Raw genomic sequence first — 26061 nt, forward strand, 5'->3', positions numbered from 1 at the left:
TGAAGTCTTTTGTCTCAGAGGGTGTGGCTAAGGCAAAGTTACACCGCCTAGTGTCTGAAGAGACTATAAATCATGTTGTAGTTATTTTTATGATTTAACTAATAAAGCCTCTTTGGGAGTGAAGCTTTAATAATGCCATTGTTTTGTGTCTATATCAGCTTATGAAGGCAATAGAGGAAGTGTTATGTTACACAGAAAAGAATATTTAGCCAGAATAGCGGTCAGCTTTCAGATCAAATAGGTGAAGATATTTCTTTTGGAGTAATCACATCGAATCATTATTTAGTTATAGAAACAACTCTATGATGGTTTTCAGATGAGACTTAGATTTTGTTAGAGTTGGTAGCACAGGACAGAGACACATACTTGGACATTATTAAATTTGATATATTTGTAAGCACAGTTAAGATTTGTATTTTCAAACTGTATTTGTAATTGCTTTTAAACTTTAATAATTTAAAATGCATATTAAACATTTTTTTAACCATCAAAGTATTTGCTAATTTTCCAAAAAAAAGAAAATGTGAGACTACCATCACCTTACCTTGGACATCATCATAAGCTATAATAGCTTTAAAATGCCAATATAATATACTAGAAAATGTGTTCTAAAACTCAAACTGTTTTTTTTTTCTTTCTGTTTAAAACATTTACAGGTTGCTTTTACAAAAACTTTTGTTCAGCATTATGCTTTCATTATGAAAACACTGAAGAAAAGTCATGAATCAGACACAATGTCTAACAGAATTGTGCATATTAGTGTTCAGTTGTTCAGCAATGAGGAGCTAGCCAGACAGGTAACAGAAGAATGTCAGCTGCTGGATATTATGGTCACTGTGCTATTATACATGATGGAAAGTTGCCTTATTAAAAGTGAACTACAAGGTAAACTCAGAATTATTTCACTAGTTTTATAAGTATACTTTGTATAACCAGCCTTAAAAACTCCTTGTATGCTGAAAAATAGCTTTAAAAATATTATAAAATAATACGCATTTGTTAAGGAAAATTTTTGAAGTTTCCACAAAATTTGAAGAAAAACTGTAAAATCCCTATAGTTTTGTTGAGCATAGATAACTTACATTTTGGGATATTTCCTTTCTGTCTTTTTGTGTGATATGAGTATATTTATAGATACAGATATGTACTTTAAATTATGCTATTTTACACATCAAGAATATGTAGTTTAATGATTGCAAGTAGTTAATATCATTTAACCTTACCATAATTTATTTAACCATTTTCTTTTTAGATATGTTTCTGTTTTTTTAAATTAGTTCAGCTTTGGGCATTTTATATATGTATACTTTAATAGTTTAAAAGTTGAAGTAGGAGTTCCCGTTGTGGCTCAGTGGAAATGAATCTGACTAGTATCCATGAGGATGCAAGTTTGATCCCTGGCCTTGCTCAGTGGGTTAAGGATCCAGTGTTGCTAAGGCTGTGGCATAGACCAGTGGCTACAGCTCTGATTCGACTCCTAGACTAAGAAACTCCATATGCTGCAGGTGGGCCCTAAAAAGACAAAAAGACAAAAAAAAAAGGGGGGGGGGAATGAATCTTGCCTTTCATATGTTCCTTTAGCGTGGTCTTTAATTTTTCTGCTTTATGCCTACTTCATGGTTAATACACCTCAAATTTGCCTTAACCCCATTTCTAGGAATTCCTCCCATTCTTATTTATTTGTGGTCTTTGATCTTGATTTACCTTTCTGTAATAATTTATATTATTTGAGTATTTGCTGTGTACTTGGCGGTATGTTAATATTATTTATTTGTTGCCTCAAGCTTCTGAACAATTCTTTGGATTGGCATTATTATTTTCACTGCAAAGATGAGTGAGTAAATTGAGGATTAGAAAATTTGAGTTATTTGCCATAGATTATATGGTTAGTAGATGACAAAGCCAGGGACTTTATATCTCCTGATGTCAGAATCTTAGTTCTTAGCCACAACGCAGCCTGGCCAACATTAATAGGACTGCTTCTTCACTTGTTGGCACTTGGAGCTAAACTTAAAACATAACAACAAACAATGCCTCAAGGTAAATCTTAGGACTTTCCATTCTCTGTGGTTGGGAGATCTTGTTGTACTTGAGACTTTTGCTGTTGACTCATCTTGCATATCAGCGCTTATTTTTTCTTTATACTGATAGTCTCCATATTCTCAGATGCGATACCATAGCCTGGAAATTTATGTAGGCCTCAGTGCAGGGCTTGATGCCTTATATGTAATAGTAGCTCGCTAATAATTATGGTAGCTACCACCCTTTGAGCATTATATACAATGTTTTTTTTCCAGTACTTTAAATGTATTATCCAATTTAACCATTAGTGATTCTGTGGAATATTTGTAAATGTATTTCTCCCATTTTATAGATGAGGCAGTTGTGACCTAGGGAGTTAAATCAAGTCTATAGTTATTATAGCTGTTAAGTGGTAAGGCTGGGTATCTGAGCTTCAAAGCCCATACCCCTGCCCACTGGCTGCCCTCACAGCATATGGAAGTTCCTGTGCCAGGGATAGACTCTGAGCCACAGCTGCAACCTACACAACAGCTGTGTCAACGCTGGATCCTTAACTTACTTTGCCAGTTCAGAGATTGAACCTGCACCTCCACAGAAACAATGTCAGATCCTTAATGAACTGTGCCACAGCAGGAATTCCACCTCTTTACTTTTTTTTAAGAGGAAAACTGAGAAGCTACTTTGTATGATAGTTTTTCCTATCTTTGTGTAGGATGACCATTTTTTTTCTTAGAGATTTACTTATTACATTTATTGCTCTTTCTTTTTTCTTTTTGAAATAGTATCTATCATCATTCAGCTGTATCAATGATACTCTTTTTTTTTTTATGGTCTTTTTTTAGGGCTGTACCCATGACACATGGAAGTTCCCAGGCTAGGGGTTGAAATGGGGCTGTAGCTGCTGGCCTACGCCACAGCTACAGCAATGCCACATCCGATCTATGTCTACGAATTACATTACAGCTCATGGCAGTGCTGGATCCTTGACCCACTGAAGGAGGCCAGGGATTGAACCTACTTCCTCCTGGATGCTAGTCAGATTCGTTGCCACTGAGCCATGACTGGAACTCGTCAATGATATTCTTACACGTAGAATTATATTATTAGAAAAGGACTTTTATAAAAGTAATATTTTTAATTTATAAACTGGAAAAATTAAAAAAAACAGAAGTATCTATTCTTTTGAAAAGAATGTGGAGTCTATTTTCTTGACTAATTGGTTTAACTATGTTTATTATATATGGTTTGCATTTCAAGAAAGAATGTTTGGGAAGATGTATATGAGTCTGTTTTCCTCCCCCTCCCCCCCCCCGCCCCCCGACAGCTCTCCTGAGAGAGTTTTTATGTTTGTTTTCTTGTCTTCCATTTGCTTATTAACCCAATCTAGTATCTGCTTTTGTCATTCTCTTTCTCTCTCCAAAATTGTGCATGACTCCAGTGACTGGATGTCCTTCATTTTCCAGAACAGTTCCAAGTTATGTCTGTTATTTTGACACAGTTTTTTTTTGTTTGTTTGTTTTTCTTTTTGTTTTTTGGCCACACTCATGGCATATGGAAGTTCCTGGGCCAAGGATTGAGTCCAAGTCGCAGCTGTGACCTGTGCCACAGCTGCAGCAACACTGGATCCTTAACCCATTGAGTGAGGCCAGGGAATCAAACCCTCAGCCTCACGGAGACAATGTCGGGTCCTTAACCTGCTGAGCCACAATGGGAACTCCTCCAACATAGTTTTTAATACAGTCCTTTTTGCTCTCAAAAGAGCCCTAGTTTATACAACAAATTATATAATCACCGTTTCTGTAACTGCATGGCAAGGAAGCCAGTGGCAACACTTTGGTCCTGATCTTGCTTGATTTTCATTAGCATGTCACACTGTTGATTCTTTGTTCTTTGTGTGGCCTAAAACTATTTTCTGCCTGTTCTATTAATTTTGGTGTTTCTTGGCACTTGGTCTTGGTGTCTCAGTGTTTCTCACGTTTCCCATATTTTCTGAAATTATGTTACATGGTCTTGGTTGCTTTCTACACATACTTCCTTCTAGCGCAGTTAGTTTGTCCTAGAAATTCGTAACAGAAATAGAATTTTCCAGAAGCTAAATAGCTATAAGTAGTATTCCTAAGATCTTTAAATATGAATGTATTTTTTTAGCTGTATATTATATTATTTCTAAGCCAAGTCTTTAGTTTCTATGGTGTTTTTTTTTCCTCTTTTAAAAGTAGCATAACATTTCATGATATTTACTGGTTTTCTAAAAGCACCATATGCTTTTTCTGTTTTTACATGAAGAGTATTGGAATGAGCTTTAAATATTGAACTAGCTGCAGATATTACACAAGATCTCTATACTTTCTTTTTATTTTTTAACAGCCTCTATCTAGCCTTTGTATACATTGCTATTTGGCAATATTTGAAAATTTTGTCTACATTGTTAGTAAACATAGGAGCTAATACAATGAAAATTCACGTGGTCATAGTAATAGCTGAAGATTAAAAGGAAAAAGCCTCTAGTAGTACATGACCTCTTCCTTAAACTTTTACTTTGTCATATTCATTTCTACACCATTGCTGCTTTGTGATTCCAAACCTTCCATATCCCTGAAATTTAACGATTTTTCTTATGAATATCTGTGTAAAATGGAACTTAAAACCATGTGTTGCATAACTATAGGAATGTTTGTAGTTGCTAATAATGACAGATTTATTTTCTCTCTTGAATATCAAATTGTTTCGTGAACTATTTCTTTGGATGTCTATAAGCAACTCAAGATATACAATGTCCATACCAAATTCTCATTCTTTCTATATTAAGCCTGCTTCTTTTCTGTTATTACATGTGTGCATGTGTATGTCTGTATGTATTAGCACTCAGATAGGTATTTTGGTACCACTCTAATCATCTACAGAGCTTCCCAATCTAAAAACCTTAGAGTCATTTTGACTTCTTACTTCTTGTAGATATAGTGAACATCATCTGGTCTGTCATTTAAATCCTTCTAAATATCTTAGAATAGCCAGTTCTCAGATTCCAGCACCATAGTTCAAGCCATTGTTGTCTCTAGGCCTTCTACCTCTAGTCATCACCATCATCATTCATTCATTCACTCACTCATCTGTTTATCTATTTGCCGCACCTGTGGCTTGTGGAAGTTCCTGGGCCAGGGATCGAACTCGAGTCACAGCGGTGACAATGCTGGATCCTTAATCTGCTGAGCCACCAGGGAACTCCCATCATCACCCTCCTTTAGTCTCTTTTCACACTAAACGTCTAGTCATTTCCTCTCTCTTCAGCCTCTCTCTGTGGCTTGCCATTCTCTTCACATGAATTGCAAACATCTAGACTCATTTCTGCTACCTGTCCTCCATATTCTTTGTTCTAGTAATTCCATCCTTTTTTGTACTGCTTCCTCTATCTAGAGCACCATTTCCTCCCCCATCTCTAGTCTATTTGATTAATCCCAATTTCTTTCTCACTCTGTAAATCTCTGTTTAAACATCTCTTCCTCAGGAAACTTTTCCTAAATTGTAGACCAGCTTTATTTGTTCTTATGACTTCCTGTACCTTTCCTGTTAGAGTCCTTACCACACTTTGTCTTCTTAGGTATTAATCTCAGTGGAGAGAGAGACTATATAAATCTTAATTTATTTACCACTTTATTCTCAGAGCTTGCTAAAATACCTGACCCTCTGTAGGAGCTCAGAAAATATTTGTTGATGAGTGAATGTCATTTATTAGTGAATCATTGATCTCTCTATATCTGTAGTTGAAAAGTACCATTTGGGTAAAATTAGAAGTTCTAATCGTTTTATGTCATTAAAGATTCCAAGGTGTTTTTCACAAGAACGGTAGGTAGTATTTAAAGCACTCTCAGGAAAAAAGTGATTTTTATTTAATTACATTCTGCTTATTCATCTTCTGATTTCAATTAAATAGGACAGTGATTCTCAACTTTTTTTTTTTTTTTTAAATCCCAGCGTTATCCTATCGATATCAGTGGCTCATACAAGGTCACAGTGACAGTGGTTGTCAGTGAGGGTTTTTCTCAATCTCAGGCGTGGATAATTTGTAAAAGCCCTCTTACCTCTACTCTCTCATTCAGTTAGAGCCTTTCTATCCTATTGAGAAGCACTGAAAGAGAGCATACTTTAGGGGGTCCTATTCTTATATATTGTTAAATTTAAGGGTTGGGTCAAATAATTTTATAGACTGAAACCTGAATTTAACTTATGGAAAATAAGAAGTGCAGTAGAAGCTGTCTTCACTGGTGAGTTTGATGACTAGGGGGTTAGTTGAAGAATTGATTAAAGTAAAGAATCATTAAAAAATGATACATATGAATCTTAAACAGTGCTTTTTTTTTTTTTTTTTGGTCCTTTGTCCTTTTAGGGCTGTACCCACAGCATATGGAGGTTCCCAGGCTAGGGGTCTAATTGGAGCTGTAGCCGCCACCCGGCACCACAGCCACAGCAATCACAGATCCGAGCCGCATCTGTGACCTACACCACAGCTCATGGCAACGCCGGATCCTTAACCCACTGAGCGAGGCCAAGGATCGAACCTGCAACCTCAATCAAGGTTCCTAGTCGGATTCGTTTCCGCTGCGCCATGGTGGGAACTCCTAAACAGTGCATTTTAACTTAAAACACAGGAATGCATGTTTGCTCCAGTCTTAATTTGGGCAAAGCATTTTTAAGGTATGATTTTCTTTACTGGAGTTCTCCCTCATCTTTCTTATATATGCCGCATCTGTAAAGCATCATCTATGATTTAAAGTAGAATCAGAACATAAAGATTTTTTGTGACCAATGTGAATGTGAAATCCTTGTAGACTTTTATAATTTTTCTCCTCCAAGATTTTTTCAGGTGCTTTTATTGTCTCTCAAATGCTTATGGTCTAATTTTTGTAATACCTCTGTGCATTCATATTTTATCAGTTTATATACTTTTAATTTAAATTTTATAATTATAATAATAAAAAGAACAATTAGTATGAACAGAAACAAAAACAGACATTGGATAAGCAAATCTCTTGGGGCTTGTGTATTAGGGAATAGGCTACTTTGAGCATTCTGTGTATTATGGGTATTAGTGCTTTACAGTGGGAGTGGGGGGCCTGTTTGTCCAGTAAGTCAATTAAGCTGGAATACCTCAAAAGAGCTAATGTATATATAACTTCTTTAAATTTTTTTTTTAAATTATAGTTGGTTTACAGTATTGTGCTAATTTCTGCTGTACAGCAAAGTGACCCAGTCTTACATATGTGTGTGTGTGTGTGTGTGTGTGTGTGTGTATATATATATATACACATTCTTTTTCTTATTATATTATCTTCCATAATGGTCTGTGCCAGGATATTGGATATAGTTCCCTGTGATATATAGTAGGACTTTACTGTTTATCCATTCTAAATGTAATAGTTTTCATCTACTGAGCCCAAACTCCCAGTCTATCCCACTTCCACCCCCTCCCCATTGCCAATCACAAGTCCATTCTCTATGTCTGTGAGTCTTGTTTCTGTTCTATAGATAGGTTCATTTGTGCCATATTTTATTTTATTTTTGTTTTATTTCATGTCGTTTTGTCTTCTTACCTTTTTCTAGGGCTGCTCCCGCGGATATGGAGCTTCCCAGGCTAGGGGTCTAATCGGAGCTGTAGCTGCTGGCCTACGCCAGATCCACAACAACTCGGGATCTGAGCCGCGTCTGCGATCTACACCACAGCCCATGGCAACAATGGATCCTTAACCCACTGAGCAAGGCCAGGGATCAAACCCACAAATGGGAAATCCATTTGTGCAATATTTTAGATTCCACATATAAGAGGTATCATATGGTACTTGTCTTTCTCCTCCTGACTTACTTTACTTAGTATGATAATCTCTAGTTGCATCCATGTTCTGTAAATGGCATTATTTCATTCTTTTTTATGGGTGAGTAGTATTCTGTTATAGATATATGTACCACATCTTTTTAATCAATTCATCTGTCAGTGGACATTTAGGTTGTTTCCATGTCTTGGCCATTGTGAATAATGCTGCAATGAATATATATCTTCATGTATCTTTTTGGGTGCTTGTGTCTTTTTGGATTATAGTTTTGTCTAGATATATACCCAGGATGAGATTATAACTTCTTTTTTTTTTTAAAAGGGCCACATCTGCAGCATGTGGAAGTGCCCAGGCTAGGGGTCGAATAGGAGCTACAGCAACAGGGGATCCAAGTCACATCTACAACCTACACCATAGTTCACGGCAGCCCTGGATCCTTGACCCACTGAGCGAGGCCAGGGATCGAACCTGTATTCTCAAGGATAGTAGTTGGGTTTGTTACCTCTGAGCCACAGTGGGAATTCCTGGGATTATTACTTCTAATAGTAAAAATTTTATACAAGGCTGATCCTCCTCATCCTTTCCTTCCAACAGTGTACTTTTAATTTCTTTTAGGTTTAAGAAATTTATGTGTGTTTTTTGTTCTTCCATTTTGGAAATACTTTGTTGCCAAAAAATTTACGTGTTTGTTCGTTAGTTCTTTCTTTCTCTCTCTCTCTCTCTCTTTCTTTCTTTCTTTCTTCTTTCTTTCTTTCTTTCTTTCTTTCTTTCTTTCTTTCTTTCTTTCTTTCTTTCTTATCTTTTTGTCCTTTTTTTAGGGCTGCAACTGTGGCATATGGAGGTTCCCAGGCTAGGGGTCCAATCAGAGCTGTAGCCGCCAGCCTACGCCAGAGCCACAGCAACACGGGATCCGAGCCGCATCTGCAGCCTACACCACAGCTCACGGCAATGCCAGATCCTTAACCCATTGAGTGAGACCAGGGATCGAACACTCAACCTCATGGTTCCTAGTCGTATTTGTTTCCGCTGTGCCACAATGGGAACTCCTGTTTTTTTTACATGTTCTTTGAATTGAAGAAAGCAATTAAATATATATTGTTCAGGTCATACAGATTTTTTTGAAAAGATGGAAGGAGATTAATCTAGGGATAAAAACATTTTATTGATTGCAACTGAAAATATTGCATTATGTCATTAAAATCAAGGAAGTAATAAGGTTTTATAAATATAACTAACTTAATGTAATATGTTAGACATGTGGTAATAATTATTACAATGATGTGGCAAGTGTTATGTTAACTTTTCATTTAATTCCCTTAAGATAGGTGTCTTTCTCTGTTTTATAGATGAAACTGATTCAGAGTTTTGTAATAAACCTAAAGCTGTATAGATGTTAAATTGCAGGATAGGGTTTGAATTTAGGTGTCTCTGATTCTAAAGTGTATAATCTGTATCATTTGTTAAGCCTTTTTTTTTTAAACTAATTTTTTTGGTGTGTGTGTATCTATTTTAGATGAAGAAAATAGTTTACATGTGGTAGTAAATTGTGGAGAAGCATTGCTGAAGAATAACACTTACTGGCCTCTTGTCAGTGATTTTATTAATATACTTTCTCATCAAAGTGTGGCTAAGAGATTTTTAGAGGACCATGGTTTGTTAGTGACATGGATGAACTTTGTATCTTTCTTTCAAGGTAGGAATTTCAGTTTTTTTTCTTAATTTTTTTCGTTTGCAAAATGCCTGATGTTGAACTGTCAAACACTAATTAAAAGATAATAACACATCATTTAGTTACATGTGAAATGCCTCATTTTACTCTATTTTATTTTATTTTATTGACTTTTACGGCTGTAAGTGTGGCATATGGAAGTTCCCAGGCCAGGGGGTCGAATTGGGGCTGTAACTGCCCGCCTATGCCACGGCCATAGCAACTTGGAATCCAAGCTGCGTCTGCAGCCTACACCATAGCTCATGGCAGTGCTGGATCCTTAACCCAAGTGAGCAAGGCCAGGGATCGAACCTGCATCCTCATGGATACTAGTCAGGTTTGTTTCCATTGAGCCACATGAGAACTCCACATGTCTCATTTTAATGAGTTGCTATTTGTAAGTGTTTTAATAAAGTATTAATGAAAACATATGTTATGAAATGTCAAACTATTACATAGGAAACAGGAGTTAATTTTTTTTTTGTCTTTTTGCCATTTCTTGGGCCACTCCCACAGCATATGGAGGTTCCCAGGCTAGGGGTCCAGTCGGAGCTGCAGCCACTGGCCTACGCCAGAGCCACAGCAACTTGGGATCTGAGCCGCATCTGCAGCCTACACCACAGCTCATGGCAGTGCCGGATCCTTAACCCACTGAGCAAGGGCAGGGATTGAACCTGCAATCTCATGGTTCCCAGTCGGATTCGTTAGCCACTGAGCCACGATGGGAACTCCCAGGAGTTTAATTTTTAAAAGCATTTTAAAGCATTAAGCTAGAATAAATTTCTAATCTCTTCTCCAAGAAAGATTTGTAACACTGTCATAAAAATTTAAACCAGCATCAATTAAAATAGTTATGACTTTTTAATTTAATATAGTCAATTATGTTATTTAAGAGACACTTCACAAACTATTTCTAAGAAAACCTAGTTTGTAAAGAATTCCAAAAGAATTAGATTATTTTATTTTTAATAATTTATACATTTCTATACATATTGTGTCATTTTTGCCATTTGAGTGCATTAAAATTACTGTTTCATACGAGGAAGTGTTTTACTTGGTTTTTAATTCAGGGATTTGCTTCCAGTTGACAAGGTTTATATCTTTTAATTTTTGCAAGGTATGAACTTAAACAAGAGAGAACTAAATGAGCACGTGGAATTTGAATCTCAGACCTACTATGCTGCTTTTGCTGCTGAACTTGAGGCCTGTGCACAGCCAATGTGGGGACTCCTGTCACATTGTAAAGTTAGGGTATGTGGAAAGTATTTTTGTTAATATCTCCATTTGGCTTTAAACTAATTAAGAAAATGATTTGTGAAACATTGATTTGTTTATTTGTATGTAATAATATTCAGTGTTTAATTCTGAATTCAGTTCTGTGAAAGTTGACCTGAGATGGAATTCCTTTATATTATCAGATCTTTCCAGTCTTCTCTTATTGTGGATAGTCTCTGGAGCTTTATAACTCTCCACATTCATCTTTATTGTTTCATTTTACCCGTTATCAGTGAGTTGCCTAATGCTTCTTGTCTTTCAAGGGATCAGATATTCCTCAGTAAAGTTTATACTTTTAAGATTTCAAACAAAACCAGTGTACATTCCATACAACTTCCAGTTGTTTGTAAAAAAAAAATCTTAAGAGTATCATAGCAACAACATAAATTCTTATAATTGGTTAGGAAACGCTTACTTATAATTGCATGCATTTATGTCTTTCTAGACAAATATATCTTTTACTTATGAATTTTAAAGTGTTGGTTCGATAGGTCTCCAGAATCTTTGGACAGTTCAGAAAAAATATTATCTCTTAACCTTATTGAACCTTATTGAAAATATTATCTCTTGAACCTTATTGAACCTTATTGAACTTGAATGAGATTTTGCTGTGTAGATCCCATGAGATTCCAACTGGCTAGACTGTACCACTAAGCAAGTTGGAGAAGATTTTATAGTGGTCTTGGCTCTGCCACTTCCTACTTAGGTGACTTGGTTAACTCGTTTAAAACTGAACTTCTCAGTCTTTTTCCTCTTCTTTTAAAAACTAAAGGAAAGAAAATAGAAATGGGACAGCACAAAGCCTGTTCTTCCTTATAGTTTTATTAAGAGACTGTCTTACATATACTCTTTAAATGTGTGTAAGCCGATTTATATTTTCTCTTATGGCTCCACCTTTCTCTAAATGAAGATGACTCACAATTTTGTTACACTCTAGCCAGATTCACATTTTCAGTAGCTCCAGTTATTCGTGTAGATCTCCTTATAGGTAGCTGAAGTTTTTGAGATTCCTAACCAAATTTTTAGAAACATTTGCCCATATTGTGCCCTTTGTGCCATTTTATGTATGGTGTCTTTTTTGTCTTTTTTTAAAAAAGTACTATTATTATTTTAGGGCTGCACATGTGTCATATGGAGGTTCCCAGGCTAGGGGTCGAATCAGAGCTGTAGCTGTAGGCTTACAATCACAGCTATAGCAATGCAAGATCTGAGCCGCATCTGTGACCTACATCACAGTGCATGGCAACGCTAGGTCCTTAACATACTGAGCGAGGCCAGGGATTGAACCTGCGTCCTCACTTCTGCTGAGTGAATGGTGTCTTAAATGATGCAGTTATGTGAGATAGAAACCTTCCCCCCTTGCTGCTCCAGCTGTGTTCAAGCTATAATCAGATACCATGAATTCTCTTTTACATTTCAGAAATGTCTCTCTATCACTTCTTTCCTCTGTCTTAATTTATTTCTTTATATTTTTAAAATCTGGGTTGTTAAGTAATTTCTCAACTGCTTTTCCTGCCTCTAGATTCTTCCTACTCTAATATGTTCCAATACTTAAGTTATTTCTAAGCTCTATGCATATCTCTGCTTTGCTTAAAAATCATTCAAGTTCTTATCTGTCTATAGGATAATGTCCATCTTTCCTATTGAGGTATTTAAGACCTTCCACAGTTTGCCCTCAGCTTGTCTCTTCGCTTTCCTGTAACCCCTCTACCTCCATGCCTTCCTTGGATTGATTACCATTCCTCAACACACAATTCCTTCTTGATTCCAGGTCTTTTGTTCCAGATAGTCCCTTTTTGGTCATATACTTTCAATCTGTCTGCTTAGTCTACTGCTTTTCTTATGTGAGAAATCATATGGGAAGCTTTAAAAATACTTTCTGTAAGTATTTGTGAGATGGTGAGACAGACAGTGCCCAAGTCTCACTGTCAGAGAGTTTGATTTCAGTGGTGTGCAGTAGGACTTTGGCAGCAATTCTAACTGGAGTGAAAAACCATTAGTATTAGCTCTTCAAAAACTGTACTCTTAAGACTCAGATGATAGGTAATTGGCTCATTTAAATTCTTGCAGATTGATGATTACAGTCTCTGTTTTTGTAGTACCTTGTTTAATCTCTACTGTAGCATTTATCAAAAAACTGTCACATAATATTTATTTGTTCATTAATTAAAAAAAATATCTGTTGAATACTGTTCTTTGTCAGATGCTATATAGATGCTGGGTTTTTGGTCATGACCCAAATAGATGTGGTTCCTGTTCTCTTGGAGCAGTCTAATAGGGAGACAGACATTTAGTAAATAAGCACATAGGTTTATTTCGTAAGCTTTTATAAGTGTTCTACAGGAAAATATCATATGGCTATGAGAGTAATGGGTGTGGAGACTGATTAGATTTGAGGATCAGGGAAGGCCTTTCCAAAGAAAGAATATCAAGGAGCCAGCAATGTGAAGAATAAAAGTAGGGTTAGTGGTGGTAGTAGGGTAAATAGTATGGAGTAACCTACCTCCAGTAGGAAAGTGATTAGTCCTTTTATGGAGTTTGTGTTTGGAGTCATAGAGTAGAACAAAATGGAGTTGGAAAGATAGGCAGGGATTGGATTATTAATGCAGGTTCTTAGAGATCATGCTCATGAGCCTTGGTTTTCATCTTAAGGAGAAGCTAGTGATTATTTTAAGTAGGGGTTTGATGTGATCAGATTTCCATTGTAAAGATCATTCTGTTTGCTGGGAAGACTGGATTGGGGGAAGAGTGTGGAGTTTCAAGACTAGAAGCAGATAGACCAATTAAGATGCTGTGATAATAGTCTAGGAAATTCAGATTTGAAATTCAAGGTATAAATCAAGGTGCATTTTGGATATTAAAAATGTATTTGGGGTATATAACCAACAGGCGTGGTAATGGATTATTGTTATTGATGAGTAAGAAAACTTTTAGGTAACTATGCGTGGAGGTAATTTTACAGAGGTGAAAAAGATGTATAGAAAAGCAGGTTTAGGAATTCCCATCATGGTTCTGTGGTTAATGAACCCGACTAGCATCCATGAGGACATGGGTTTGATCCTTGGCCTTGCTCAGTGGGTTAAGGATCGGTATTGTCCCTGAGCTGTGATGTAGGTCACAGACACGGCTCAGATCCCAAGTTGCTGTGACTGTGGTGTAGCAGCTACAGCTCTGATTGGACCCCTAGCCTGGGAACCTCCATATGCTGCAGGTGCAGCCCTAGAAAGACATAAAAAAAAAAAAAAAAAGGAAAAAGCTGAAAAAAAATAGAAGAGCAGGTTTCGAGAGATTGGAGTTATTTTTGGATATGTTAAGTTTGAGATGCATCTGAAACATATAAGTGGAAATAGTGAATGGACTGGTTGGGTATATGAGTTTTGTGCTCAAAAGAAAGTCTGGACTAGGGTTATAAATTTTAGACCCTTGGGAATATAAATGGTATTTATCGCCAGGGAATGGCAAGTGGTCAATTAGAGGGAGAAGAGATATGGACCTTGAAGGAAAAACTAGCTTTTAGACATCAGAAAGGGAAAGGAGAAAAACCACAAGAGGGTAGCATCATATAAGCCAATAAAAATGATGATTTAGGTGGGGGGATTGATATGATGTTAATATGAAAACATCATTGTTTTAGGAGGATTATTCTGATAACTGTGTTTAGTCTGAATTTGGGTTACAAGGCTAGGGCTGTGTTTATCTTTGTGATAATGAGAAATCATTGTTTCCAGGCAATAGTTTATTTTTCAGCTTTGAAGGCCAGGATTGCAATGTGTTTATGGTTCTTTTAATCTAAGAACTGAAGATAGAGGGAAAACGGGCTCATATTGTTCTGGTAGAAACTGAGAGTAGTTTCTCAGCCAAAGGAGCATATGGTTCCTAGATAAGATGTTCTCTTGATGAGAGCCTACACTGTGCCAGACATTTGTTCTTTACACTTTATTCCTTACATTATATTCTTATCTGCTCCTCATCGCATCTCTTATAAAGTAGATAGTATCATCCCTTTCTTCCAGAGGTTAAATAACTTGCCAAAATTTACACAGCTTTACGTAAGTGGAAGCTGAGTCTGAAAGCAAATCCATCTTATTTCAGAACCAGTGCTCTTTACCACTTTACTATTAATTGTCTTTTAAGCAAGAATGTCTTGAGCCTTTTAGCAACAGTGTTTGTTCCCTGATTTAGAAATGTAAACTAGAAGAAAGACTATTTTTTTAAGTAAAAAAAAGTCATTTCTTTATGTTCTCTAATTATAAAATATGAAACTAGGGGATTTGCAATAGAAAAGGGAACTTTGCCTGATAGCTTACTTTCTGTGTATGATTGCCCTGTGTGTTGTTTGGTTCTTGAAAGTGTTAAGGGATGGTTAAACAAGTAATACTAGATTAAGAACAGATAGCTTGGGTAAGGGATGGCCCATTTCTAGAATCTTACTAATTTTTGCCTTTTGAACAGAACAAAGCAGCTGTAAAATCTCCATCTAGCGGCAACTTCAGGTTACTGCCAACTTGACAGAAGTTGTGTCTGGCCCCTCTGGGGGCACTTAGCTTGTACTTAGATATAGAGCTAGACTGTGACATAGAGCAGTTTTATGTTCATTCTTTCATTTGCTTCTTCATAACAGTCCTAGGAGTTAGGGAGTATTATGCCTGTTTTTATATATGGAGAAACTGAAACTCATAAAATTTAAGTAATTTGCTCATGGTTGTAAAAGTAGTCAATCAGCATGCATACTGAGGTTTTTTTGGGACAGGTATGATAGTGATGGGGAGGGGGGAAAGAGATCATCTGAACATGATTATTAAATATGCTATATTTAGGAATGGAATTAACTAGCCACCTTTTTGAAGACTCTTGATACCTTTTATTTTTTATTAAAGTATAGTTGATTTTTTAGATACTTTCCAAATTGTTCTCCAGAAAGATTTATCCATTTACACTGTGCAAAGAGGATATAATGGTACCCCTTACTGAAACCTTCGATTAAATGGGAGACCATTTGATTTTAAATGTTTCTTTTTAAAAAAATTTTTATTGGAGTATAGTTAACTTACAGTGTTGTGATAGTTTCAGGTGTACAGCAATTTAAATGTGTATTTGTGAATTATCTGCCACGTTATTTTGTTTATAACATTATTTATATGTAACTTATAAGTGCTATTACTTTTTTTCAGTAAGAGATAGGGAACAGAATGTGTAAAATAGTATTTTTAGAAAATAAATCTCATATAGGATAGATTGAAACAGGGTGAGACTGTTGGCAGAGAAACTTGATAAGTGATATTTGGTCTGAATGGTATCAGAAATAAGAGGAAATGGACAAGAACCTACATGATATTATTGAGGAAGAATTATCAGGACTTGGAGTCTGAGCTGGGTGAAGGAGAAGTCAATCTCTGAAAGAAAGGGATGATACTATCTACTTTATAAGGGATGCTATCAGGGTCAGAAATGACTATGAGACTTAAATCTTTTTTTTTTTTTTTTGGCTTTTTGCTGTTTCTTTGGGCTGCTCCTGCGGCATATGGAAGTTCCCAGGCTAGGGGTCCAATTGGAGCTGTAGCCACCAGCCTAGGCCAGAGCCACAACAAGGCGGGATCCGAGCCGCGTCTGCAACCTACACCACAGCTCACGGCAACGCCGGATCCTTAACCCACTGAGCAAGGGCAGGGACCGAACCCGCAACCTCATGGTTCCTAGTCGGATTCGTTAACCACTGCGCCACGACGGGAACTCCTTAAATCTTTTTTAAAAGGTCTAGGATATTTTATATATGTAGCTGATGAGTTTAATCTATTTGACTTTGATAGTATTTATTCTTTTATTCTTCATTGATGCCCCCAAATGTCTTTTTAAAAAACTTTTTATTGAGATAAAATTTACATAACGTAAAATCATTTTAAACCGTAAATTCACCAGTTTTCAGTATATTCACAAAGTATGAAGCCATCACCACTAATTTCAGAACATTTCTATCACCCCCTCAAAGAAATCTCATACCTCTCAATTCTAACCTCCTCTTATCCCTGAAAAGCACTAATCTCCCCTCTGTCTCTATAAATTTACTTATCTGGACATTTCATATAAATGAAACCATGTAATATGTGGCCTTTTGCGTCTGGCTTCTTTCATTTAGCATAATGTTTTCATGGTTTGACTATGTTGCTGTATGTGCCTGTACTTCAAACATTTTAATGGCTGAATAGTATTCCAGTGCATAGATATACCACACTTATTCACTTATTCATCCATTCATGGGTTGATTTCACTTTTCTTTTCTTTTTTTTTTTTTTTTGGCTGCTTTAGATAATGCTGCTGTGAACATTTGTATGTGGGTTTTTGTGAATATGTATTTTCAATTCTCTTGAGTATATAAGAGTAGAATTGCCTGGTCATATGGTTTAGCTTTAAAGTGGCTACCCCATTTTATATTTCCACCAACAATATATGAGAATTTCAATTTCTCTACATCCTTGCCAACACTTTTTATTTGACATTTTAAAAATTATAACCATCTTAGGTGTGAAGTGGTATCTTGTTGAGGCTTTGACTTGCACTTTCCTAATGACTGGTAGTGTCAAGCATCTTTTCACGTGCTTATTAGCCATTTGTAGATCTTCTTCCAGTATATATTTATTCAAATCCTTTGCCTATTTTTTTTAAAGAGAGGCTCTGATGATTTATTTTTCCATTTAACTTAATATGCACCTATTTCACTGGATACATGTGTTCATAAAACATTACTATTTTCTTTCATAATCTTTATTTAAGTGGCATATGCTCATTCTTCTTTTAAATTCTGTTGCAATCTATGATATTCACAGAGTACTTATAGTACTCATCTGTTCTGCCCTCTGTATTTTTTATTATGGCAGAATATGCATAGCAAAATTTACCACTTTAACCATTTTAAGGTGTACAATTCAATGATATTACCTACATTTTCAGTGTTGTGCAAACATCACTATTAATTTCCAGAACTTTTTCATCATCTGCAAAGAAACTCCACCCATTAATAACAGTAGGGAAACTATATTTTTAGGATCTCTTGATATGAAACTCAATTTACATCACGTAAATTTATTTCAGCCTTGATCCATATTCAGGAATATATTATATAAAAGATAACATATATAGTGTTCTTTAATTTTCATAATGGTCACTTGTCTTTACTATTATTTTGCGAAAGGATGATTCTTTTTTTTTTTTGCTTTTATGGGCTGCACTTGCAGCATATGGAAGTTTCTAGGCTAGGAGTCGAATTGGAGCTGCAGCTGCTAGCCTACGCCACTGCCACAGCAACAATAGATATGAGCTGCATCTGAGACCTACACTACAGCTCATTGCAACGCTAGATCACCCACCCACTGAGCGAGGCTAGGAATCGAACCCACATCCTCATGGACATTAGTAGGATTCACTTCTGCTGTGCCACAATGGAAACTCCTCGGGATGATTGTTGAAAATATGGTTATTTTGAAAATATGTATATTTCACTATTATATATATAATAACAAACTTATTTTTCTGTATTATGTATACTTTGAAGTTGAACATATGTTTATATGCTATAAAATTTATATAACTTATTATTTTAGGAAACTCAAGAATACACCCGAAATGTTGTTAGATACTGCCTTGAAGCTCTTCAAGATTGGTTTGATGCTATTAACTTCGTAGATGAGGTATGTATATTTTTGATATATATAAAAGCATTGAGAAGTATTATATCTCATTTAACATTGAAAATAATGAGTATCTTTTCATGGGCTAAGGGAAAAAAGTTGGAATAAACATAAAATCATTAGACTTTGAAGAGGGAGACGTGAAAGACCAGGTTTTTTGACATTTAGGAGATTCTACAGTACATTAATCATTTTTATTTATTTCTTAGGAGGGCATGTTTTTTTTTCTGTTATTAAATGTATATTTGTCAAGAGTCAAAGTCAGTTTCGTTCAAGAGGTAAAAGTGACAGTGCAATTGTAAATAGGTTGGGGGAGATTAATGGAAAGGGTATCACAGGTTTATTAATTTTGGTCAATGTTCTCCTATGGGTGTGGATAAAGATGATTGTTATTGATAATGAACTGAGAAGAGTTGGCACAGAATATGCTGTCTATGAATTAAATAGGGCTTGCTTTTAATTGGTTAGTCAAGTTTCCTATCAGAAGCCGTTTTTATTCCTTTTATGAAGTGGGGTTAAAATTCACCACAAGCAGAAGAAAGAATTTGTTTCGGACAACTCCAACCCCCCATCTGATTTCTGAACTCTAGGGAGATGCAACTCCTGTTGTCTTTCTTGGGATGGGAGGGAGAGGGTCTTTTATTTATTTCTTTTTCTTAAAAAAATTTTTTTTGACACAATCATACTTAATTGAAAAGTTAGAAGTAGAGTACAAAGAACTTTTTCTTGAACTGTTTGAGAGTTAACTTATTGTCCATTATCCCCAAATACTTTCTTTCTTTCTTTCTTTTTTTTTTTCTTTTCTTTTGACTGCCTTGTGGCATATGGAGTTCCCAGGCCAGGGACTGAATCCTAGTTGGAGTTGTGATTTATGCCACAGCTGTATTAATGCCGGATCCTTAATCCCACTGAGCTGGGCTGGGGATCAAACCTGCGTCCTTGCTGTTGCAGAGACACTGTTGATCTTATTGTGCCACAGCAGGAATTCTGCCCCCAAATACTTCAGTGTGTTTTCCCTATAAACCAGGATATCTCTTATATAAACAGATATAACCATAAAAATTAGGAAATTAGCATTAATATATTATTATTATGTAATCCTTAGAACTCATTCATGTTTTACAAATTGTCCAATGGTTGCCCTTTATAGCAAAAGGATCCTTTTTAGAGTCACATGTTCCATGTAGTTTTGTCTCTAGTTTTTGCAATGATTTCTCATTCTCTCTTTGCCTTTTGTGAAGACTATAGCTCAGTTATTTTTGTAGAACATCCCTCAACTTGGGTTTTCTTATGATTAGATTCGGATTATGCATCTTTTATAGCAATGCTACAAAAGTGATGTTATAATGTTACAGTGTTTTCATTGCACCCTCCGTGGAGGTTTACGATCTTTGTCCTATTGCTGCTGATGTTCTCTTTGTTCATTTGATTAGGCTGGTACCAGCTAGACTTCCTTACCTTGAAGTTACCCTCTTTCTCATTGTAATTAATAAACTATTTTGTGAGGAGGTGCTTTGAAGCTATGTAAACACATCTGTTATCTAATTTTCAGTTCATTAATTTTTATGTGTAGAGATTCATAATTTCTATTTTATTCAGTGAGTTATAATTTACTACTACTATTGATGCTCCAATTTTTTCAGATATGGCCAGTGAGAGCCCCTTAAAGCAGATTTCTGTGTTCTTTTGACTTGTCCCATTATTCTTTGAGCACTTCTTCTCTTAGGGGCCCAACAAGATGTTTCAAAAACTCACCTCGTATTGGAGATTCCATTGTGGCTCAGTGGTAAGAAGCCTTATTAGTATCCACGAGGATGTGGGTTCCATTCCTGGCCCTGCTCAGTGGGTTAAGGATCTGGCATTGCTGTGATCTGTGGTGTAGGTCACAGATGTGACTTGGATCCCTTGTTGCTGTGGCTGTGGCTGTGGCTGTGGCTCCTATAGCTTGGGAGCTTCTGTATGCTGCAGGTTTCGGCCCTAAAAAGACAAAACAAAAAAAGCTCACCTTATATTTTCCCTATTTCTGGAATCAGTCATTTCGTTGAGCATCTCTGGTTAATTTTAGTAGAGAATAGTATTGAGAAAGCAAGATTTGGGTACTTGATGGGCTCACTGCTATGAGGTGTTATTACTCCCTTCTCAGTGAACAGAGGTTCAGAATATATGCATTTATGTATAAACATATACATATTTATGTCTACATTTACTTTTCTATTTATTCTATATATTGAAGGCTGTGAGTTCAAACTTATACTTTAAATTCCAGTATAACACCACAGATCTTAACTCTAGTTTTTGCTAACAGTGAGAAGCCTGGCTTAATATATTTATTTATTTGACCAGTCCTTGAATATAGAACCAATTTCTCTACTCCAGTTGCCTCCCTTTCCCCTGCATGGATGCACTCTTCTCCCTGCATTCTGTCCCCCATCCTCCTATATATGTGGATACCTTCCTCATCCCACTTGGGCACCTGCTACCCGACTTGGACTACCCTTCTGTGGAGAATCCTTCTCACTTTTTGTGTGCTTTGAATGCTTTCAATTCCTATACCAGGTGCTTCCTCATTCTAGCTGCTCTCTTCATTCTGTTTTGGCTTTGATGCCCCATTTTAGGTGCTTTGCACATGTGTATAATCTCTTCATCTTGCTAACAGTAGAAAAGCTCAAATAATAATGGGACAAGTCAAAAGGACACAGAAACCTGCTTTAAGGGGCTCTTCGTCTTGCTTGAAATTTTATTTTTAGGGCCACATCTGCGCATATGAAAATTCCCAGGCTAGGGGTCAAATTGGAACTGCAGCTGCCAGCCTGCACCACAGCCACAGCAACACAGGATCCTTAACCCACTGAGTGAGGCCAGGGATCAAACTGCATCCTCATGGATACTAGTCGGGTTCATTACCCACTGAGCCACAAGGAGAACTCCCTCATCTTGCTTGAATTTTGATTCTTTAGTCCAGGTTGGCTCCCTGTGTCATTTCCCTCTTTATTTTGTCAGGTTCTGATTTTTCTTCCCAGGTCGGTCCCCACATGGATGCTCTCCTCACCCTGATTTGATCTGACATACTATACAGGGCTGCTTGGCTGTGTGGATGCCCTGACTCCCTGTGCCAGGCCATACCGCACTTCTGTGAAGATACTTTTCATCCTGAAAAACCACTCAGCATCCCACTCGCTGCATGCAGTTGCCCTCCCGACCTTGGTTCTCCTTAACTCCCCTCCCCTACTCCCAGTGGCCCTAGGACGAAATTATTTATGAAGGGAAGAACCCCCTACTGTCTTAACTCTCATCCTGCCTGTCCCAGACTGATTTCTTCTATCCTTGATGACTCCTCCTTCAGTATTTGTGTCTGCCTTTAGCCTTCATTCTGGCTGTTTTGTCCATTTGGATTCTGATTCTGCCTTCACCAAATCACTGTGATTCTTAAAATGTCTGAATGTTGGTCTTTAAGCTTAAACTTTCTTTATATAAGTGGTAATGGATCAGCTTAAAAAAATATTTATCTATTTATTTAGTTTTTTTTTTTTTTGGTCTTTTTGCCATTTCTAGGGCCGCTCCTGCGGCATATGGAGGTTCCCAGGCTAGGGATCCAATTGGAGCTATAGCCACCAGCCTACACCAGAGCCACAGCAACGCAGAATCCGAGCCGCATCTGTAACCTACACCACAGCTATGGCAACGCCGGATCCTTAACCCACTGAGCAAGGGCAGGGATCGAACCCGCAACCTCATGGTTTCTAGTCGGATTCGTTAACCACTGAGCCATGACGAGCACTCCTATTTATTTAGTTTTTTAGGGCCGCACCCACGGCATATGGAGGTTCTCCGGCTAGGGGTCCAATCAGACCTACAGCTGCTGGCCTACACCACAGCCACAGCAACGCAGAATCCGAGCCTAGTCTGCGACCTACACCACAGCTCACTGCAGTGCCAGATCCTCAACACATTGAGTGAAGCCAGGGATTGAACCTGCAACCTCATGGTTCCTAGTTGGATTAGTTTCTGTTGCACCATGCTGGGAACTCTGGTAATGAATCAGCTTTAAAGAAAACGTCCCGTCTCCACAGAGCTCCATCATGATTTCAGCCTACTTCACTACTTCCTCACGACCTCCAGGATTAGTCTTTCAGCTGGGGCTTTTCAGATAGAGCTTTCCTCAGGCCACTTCTTCTTGGTATGTGAAACTTTAGGAGTTATTGTTGAAGTGGTAGATCACTGAGACAACAGGAAGACTAAAATAGGGAAAACGCCAAATTTGCGCTGTGTCTGCAGCCTACGCTGCAGCTCACGGCAGTGCTGCATCCGTAACATACTGAGCGAGGCCAGGGATCATCCTCATGCATAGTAGTTGGGTTCATTACCACTGAGCCACAATGGGAACTCCAAAAATTTAAATGGATTTTTCATAGAAAAGAAAATAAGTATAGGAGTTTCTGAAAAATAAGTATAGGAGTTCCTGCTGTGACACAGTGGATTAAGGATCTGACTGCAGAGGTGTGGTTTTTGATCCTTGGCCCAGTGCAATGTTAAGGATCTGGTGTTGCTGCGGCTAAGACATTGGGTGCAGCTTCAGCTTGGATTTGATCCCTGGCCTGGGGACTTACGTATGCCTCGGGTGCAGCCAAAAAGAGAAAACAAAAAGTTTTGTACTTTGCTTTTTTTATTTTTCTTCTTTTTGGCCACACCTGAGACATATGGAAGTTCTCAGGCCAGGGATTGAACTCATGCCACTGCAGTGACCTGAGCTGCAGCAGTGACAATGCCGGATCCTTAACCTGCTGAGCCACAAGGGAACTCTGAAAATAAGTATAGAACCTAAGGAATCAAACTATACACACACCCACACCCACACGCCCCCCCCCCCCCCCCGAGTTTCTTTTTTGGCAGCATCCACAGCATATGGAAGTTTCTGGGCCAAGGATCGAATCTGAACTGCAGCTGTGGCGTTGGCACAATGTGGCAATGCTGGATCCTCAACCCACTGTGCCAAGCTGGGGATCAAACCACTGCCTCCACAGAGACAAGCTGGATCATTAACCCACTATGCCACAGTGGGAACTCCCCAACAATATGCTTTCTTATGTTGTTTAAAAGTTTCTTGCTTCTTAACATGCTTTGGTATATTTGTTTCTCCAAACAACCCTATGAAGTAGGGAAGTTACTGCTCTCCCTCCATTTGTAGATGTTAAATGGAGATGCAGAGTTATTAAATGACTTGCCTCTAGTTGTATAGCAAATTACTGGCAGTTCTGGTCCAGAGCCTATATCTTTCAGCTCCTTTCAGGTAGTATTTCAACTATTCTGGCTATTGGCAGTAGAAAGAGATTTAGAGTCAGGCATACTTGAATTTAATTTGTGGCTCTGCCACGTATCAACTAGCTGTGTGATCTTGGACAGGTTTTTAAAATTTTTTTTATTTTTTATTTTTTGCTATTTTAGGGCCGCACCCATGGCATATGGAGGTTCCCAGGCTAGAGGTCTAATTGGAGCTGTAGCCACCGGTCTATGCTACAGCCACAGTAATGTGGGGTCCTCATGGATCCTAGTTGGGTTTGCTAATCGCTGAGCCACGAAGGGAACTCCTAATTTTAAAGATAGGGTTGAGTCCATCTCCTCATGTATTTATTTAAGATGATACTATTAGCCAGTGAGGATTAAGAGGCACATATTTCTTGTGTGATAAATATTTGTTCTTCTTGGAGTTTCTGTTGTGGCATAGCAGATTAAGAACTCGACATAGTATCTGTGAGGATGGGGGTTCAATCCCTGGCTTCCCTCAGCAGGTTAAGGATCCAGCCTTGTTGCATGCTGCAGTGTAGGTTGTAGATGTGACTTGGATCCAGTGTTACTATGGCTGTGGTATAGGATAGCAGCTGCAGCTCCAGATTCAGCCCTAGCCTGGGAACTTCCATATGATGCAGGTACAGCTGTAAAAAGAAAAAAAAAATTGTTCTCTTTCAACCTTGAGAGTGGAGGTCAGAAGTTTTTGTAGTAATCCAGCACAGATTAAGCAAATAATGTTTTTTCAACTGGATAAAGCCAAATCAAACAATCACATAGAAGCAAAGGATGGAATAAATTTTCCCAAAGGATAGGCCATTTAAGAATCCTTAAATACTGAATATCATGTAAGGCAACATTTATTAGTGTATAGCAGAGTAGTTTGATTCATCTCTGATAAGAGGAAAGTAGAACATATGTTTATCCAGCAAATATTTATTGAATATTTACTATTTTCTAAACACTGGGGATACATTGATGAAATGACTTCTAATTTAAGTGGCTACTGTAAACTTGACTGTCAGTCAGATGTGGCTACTATAAACTTGACTTTCTAATTTAAGGAAATGAAAGACAAGTAGATGGCTAGTTTGGTCTCAGTGCCTCTATAAAGTTGTGACCAGGGTGCTGGGGGAGAGAATAGAGTGGAATATCAGATTTACCTTTAGGGACTCAGGAAAAGCTTCCTAGTAGAAATGTCATTTGAGCAAAGTCTTAAAGGTATATTAATCCAGTGGGAGCAGGAATGTATAACATTTGAGGCAGAGGGATTAGCATATACAAAGGAAGAGAAGTGTGGGTTAGGGATACTGCCTATGGTGCATGAGTTTATATATCAGGAGATGAAGATGGAGAGGTAAGCCCTGTCTTCTCAAGAGTTGGAAGTTCTAAGAGGTTAAAACTATAGGGAGCCATGAAACGATTATGAGTGGAGAAATACAAGATTAATATTTTGCTAAGACCACCTCCTGGCAATATACAAAGGTTTAAATGCATGTGTTAATTCAGGTTCTTTTGAATGCAAGGAAAAAAACTTTTTTGAGGCAGCCTAATTTAAAGGAGGAGTGATTTATTATGAGTGCAGAGGCTGCTGGACTTCAGGAACTGAAGGGACAGCTGAACAGGAACTCCTGTCTCACCTTTTCTTTGCACTGTCTTTCTGCCTCTTTTTTTCTTCCCTTTCTGTAAATTGGTTTTCTGTGCTTCTTTATGTGGTTAAATATTACCTTCCTATAGTTGCCTAATGTTGCAGTTTCAACCATATTCCATGACTCTGTTCAATTTTCAAATGAGAGAGAACCTTGCTGTCTAGGATGGGTTGGGTGACCCTGCCTTGATTCCAGTCAGATGTGGCTACTATAAACTTGACTGTCAGGCTCCAATCCCTTTGTGCGTATGTTTGGAAATTAGGATAGGAAGGGACATTTGGAGAAAATGGGGAGGGTTGTGAGCTAGGCAGATACCACAAAAGGTGTCTTATGGAAGGTAAGAATGGAAGCAAAGGGTTATACTGAAATCTAGGCACTAAGTGTATGGGCCTCAGCTAAGGTTAGTATGGGACAGTGTGGGAAGAGAGGAGGAAGTAGAGTTAAGAGGTACTTAGAAAATCAAACACACTTTGGTGCTTCTTCAGATATAGGAGGTTTGAGAGAAGGAAGGAGTCTGCATTTCAGATTTGTATTATAGGAATTTGGAGAAGAAACTTTGAGGAGGATTGAGTTTTAGGGCAAAGATGCTGAATTTGGTTTGGACACATTGTATTTGC

The 26061-nt window shown here is 37.5% G+C and overlaps 1 protein-coding gene across 4 annotated transcripts in view; it reads left to right on the forward strand.

The window, feature by feature from the left end:
- Window positions 1–26061, forward strand: part of UBR3 (ubiquitin protein ligase E3 component n-recognin 3) — a 221850-nt gene that overhangs the window by 61950 nt on the left and 133839 nt on the right. For all 4 annotated transcript variants that reach the window (XM_047772845.1, XM_047772846.1, XM_047772847.1 and 1 more), the window contains exons 8-11: window positions 657–885; window positions 9361–9540; window positions 10673–10806; window positions 18426–18512. In XM_047772845.1, coding sequence (XP_047628801.1) covers window positions 657–885; window positions 9361–9540; window positions 10673–10806; window positions 18426–18512 — 630 coding nt within the window. The remainder of the gene's footprint in view (window positions 1–656; window positions 886–9360; window positions 9541–10672; window positions 10807–18425; window positions 18513–26061) is intronic.

Source organism: Phacochoerus africanus, chromosome 3 (assembly GCF_016906955.1).
Source record: "Phacochoerus africanus isolate WHEZ1 chromosome 3, ROS_Pafr_v1, whole genome shotgun sequence".
Classification (NCBI taxonomy): domain Eukaryota; kingdom Metazoa; phylum Chordata; class Mammalia; order Artiodactyla; family Suidae; genus Phacochoerus; species Phacochoerus africanus.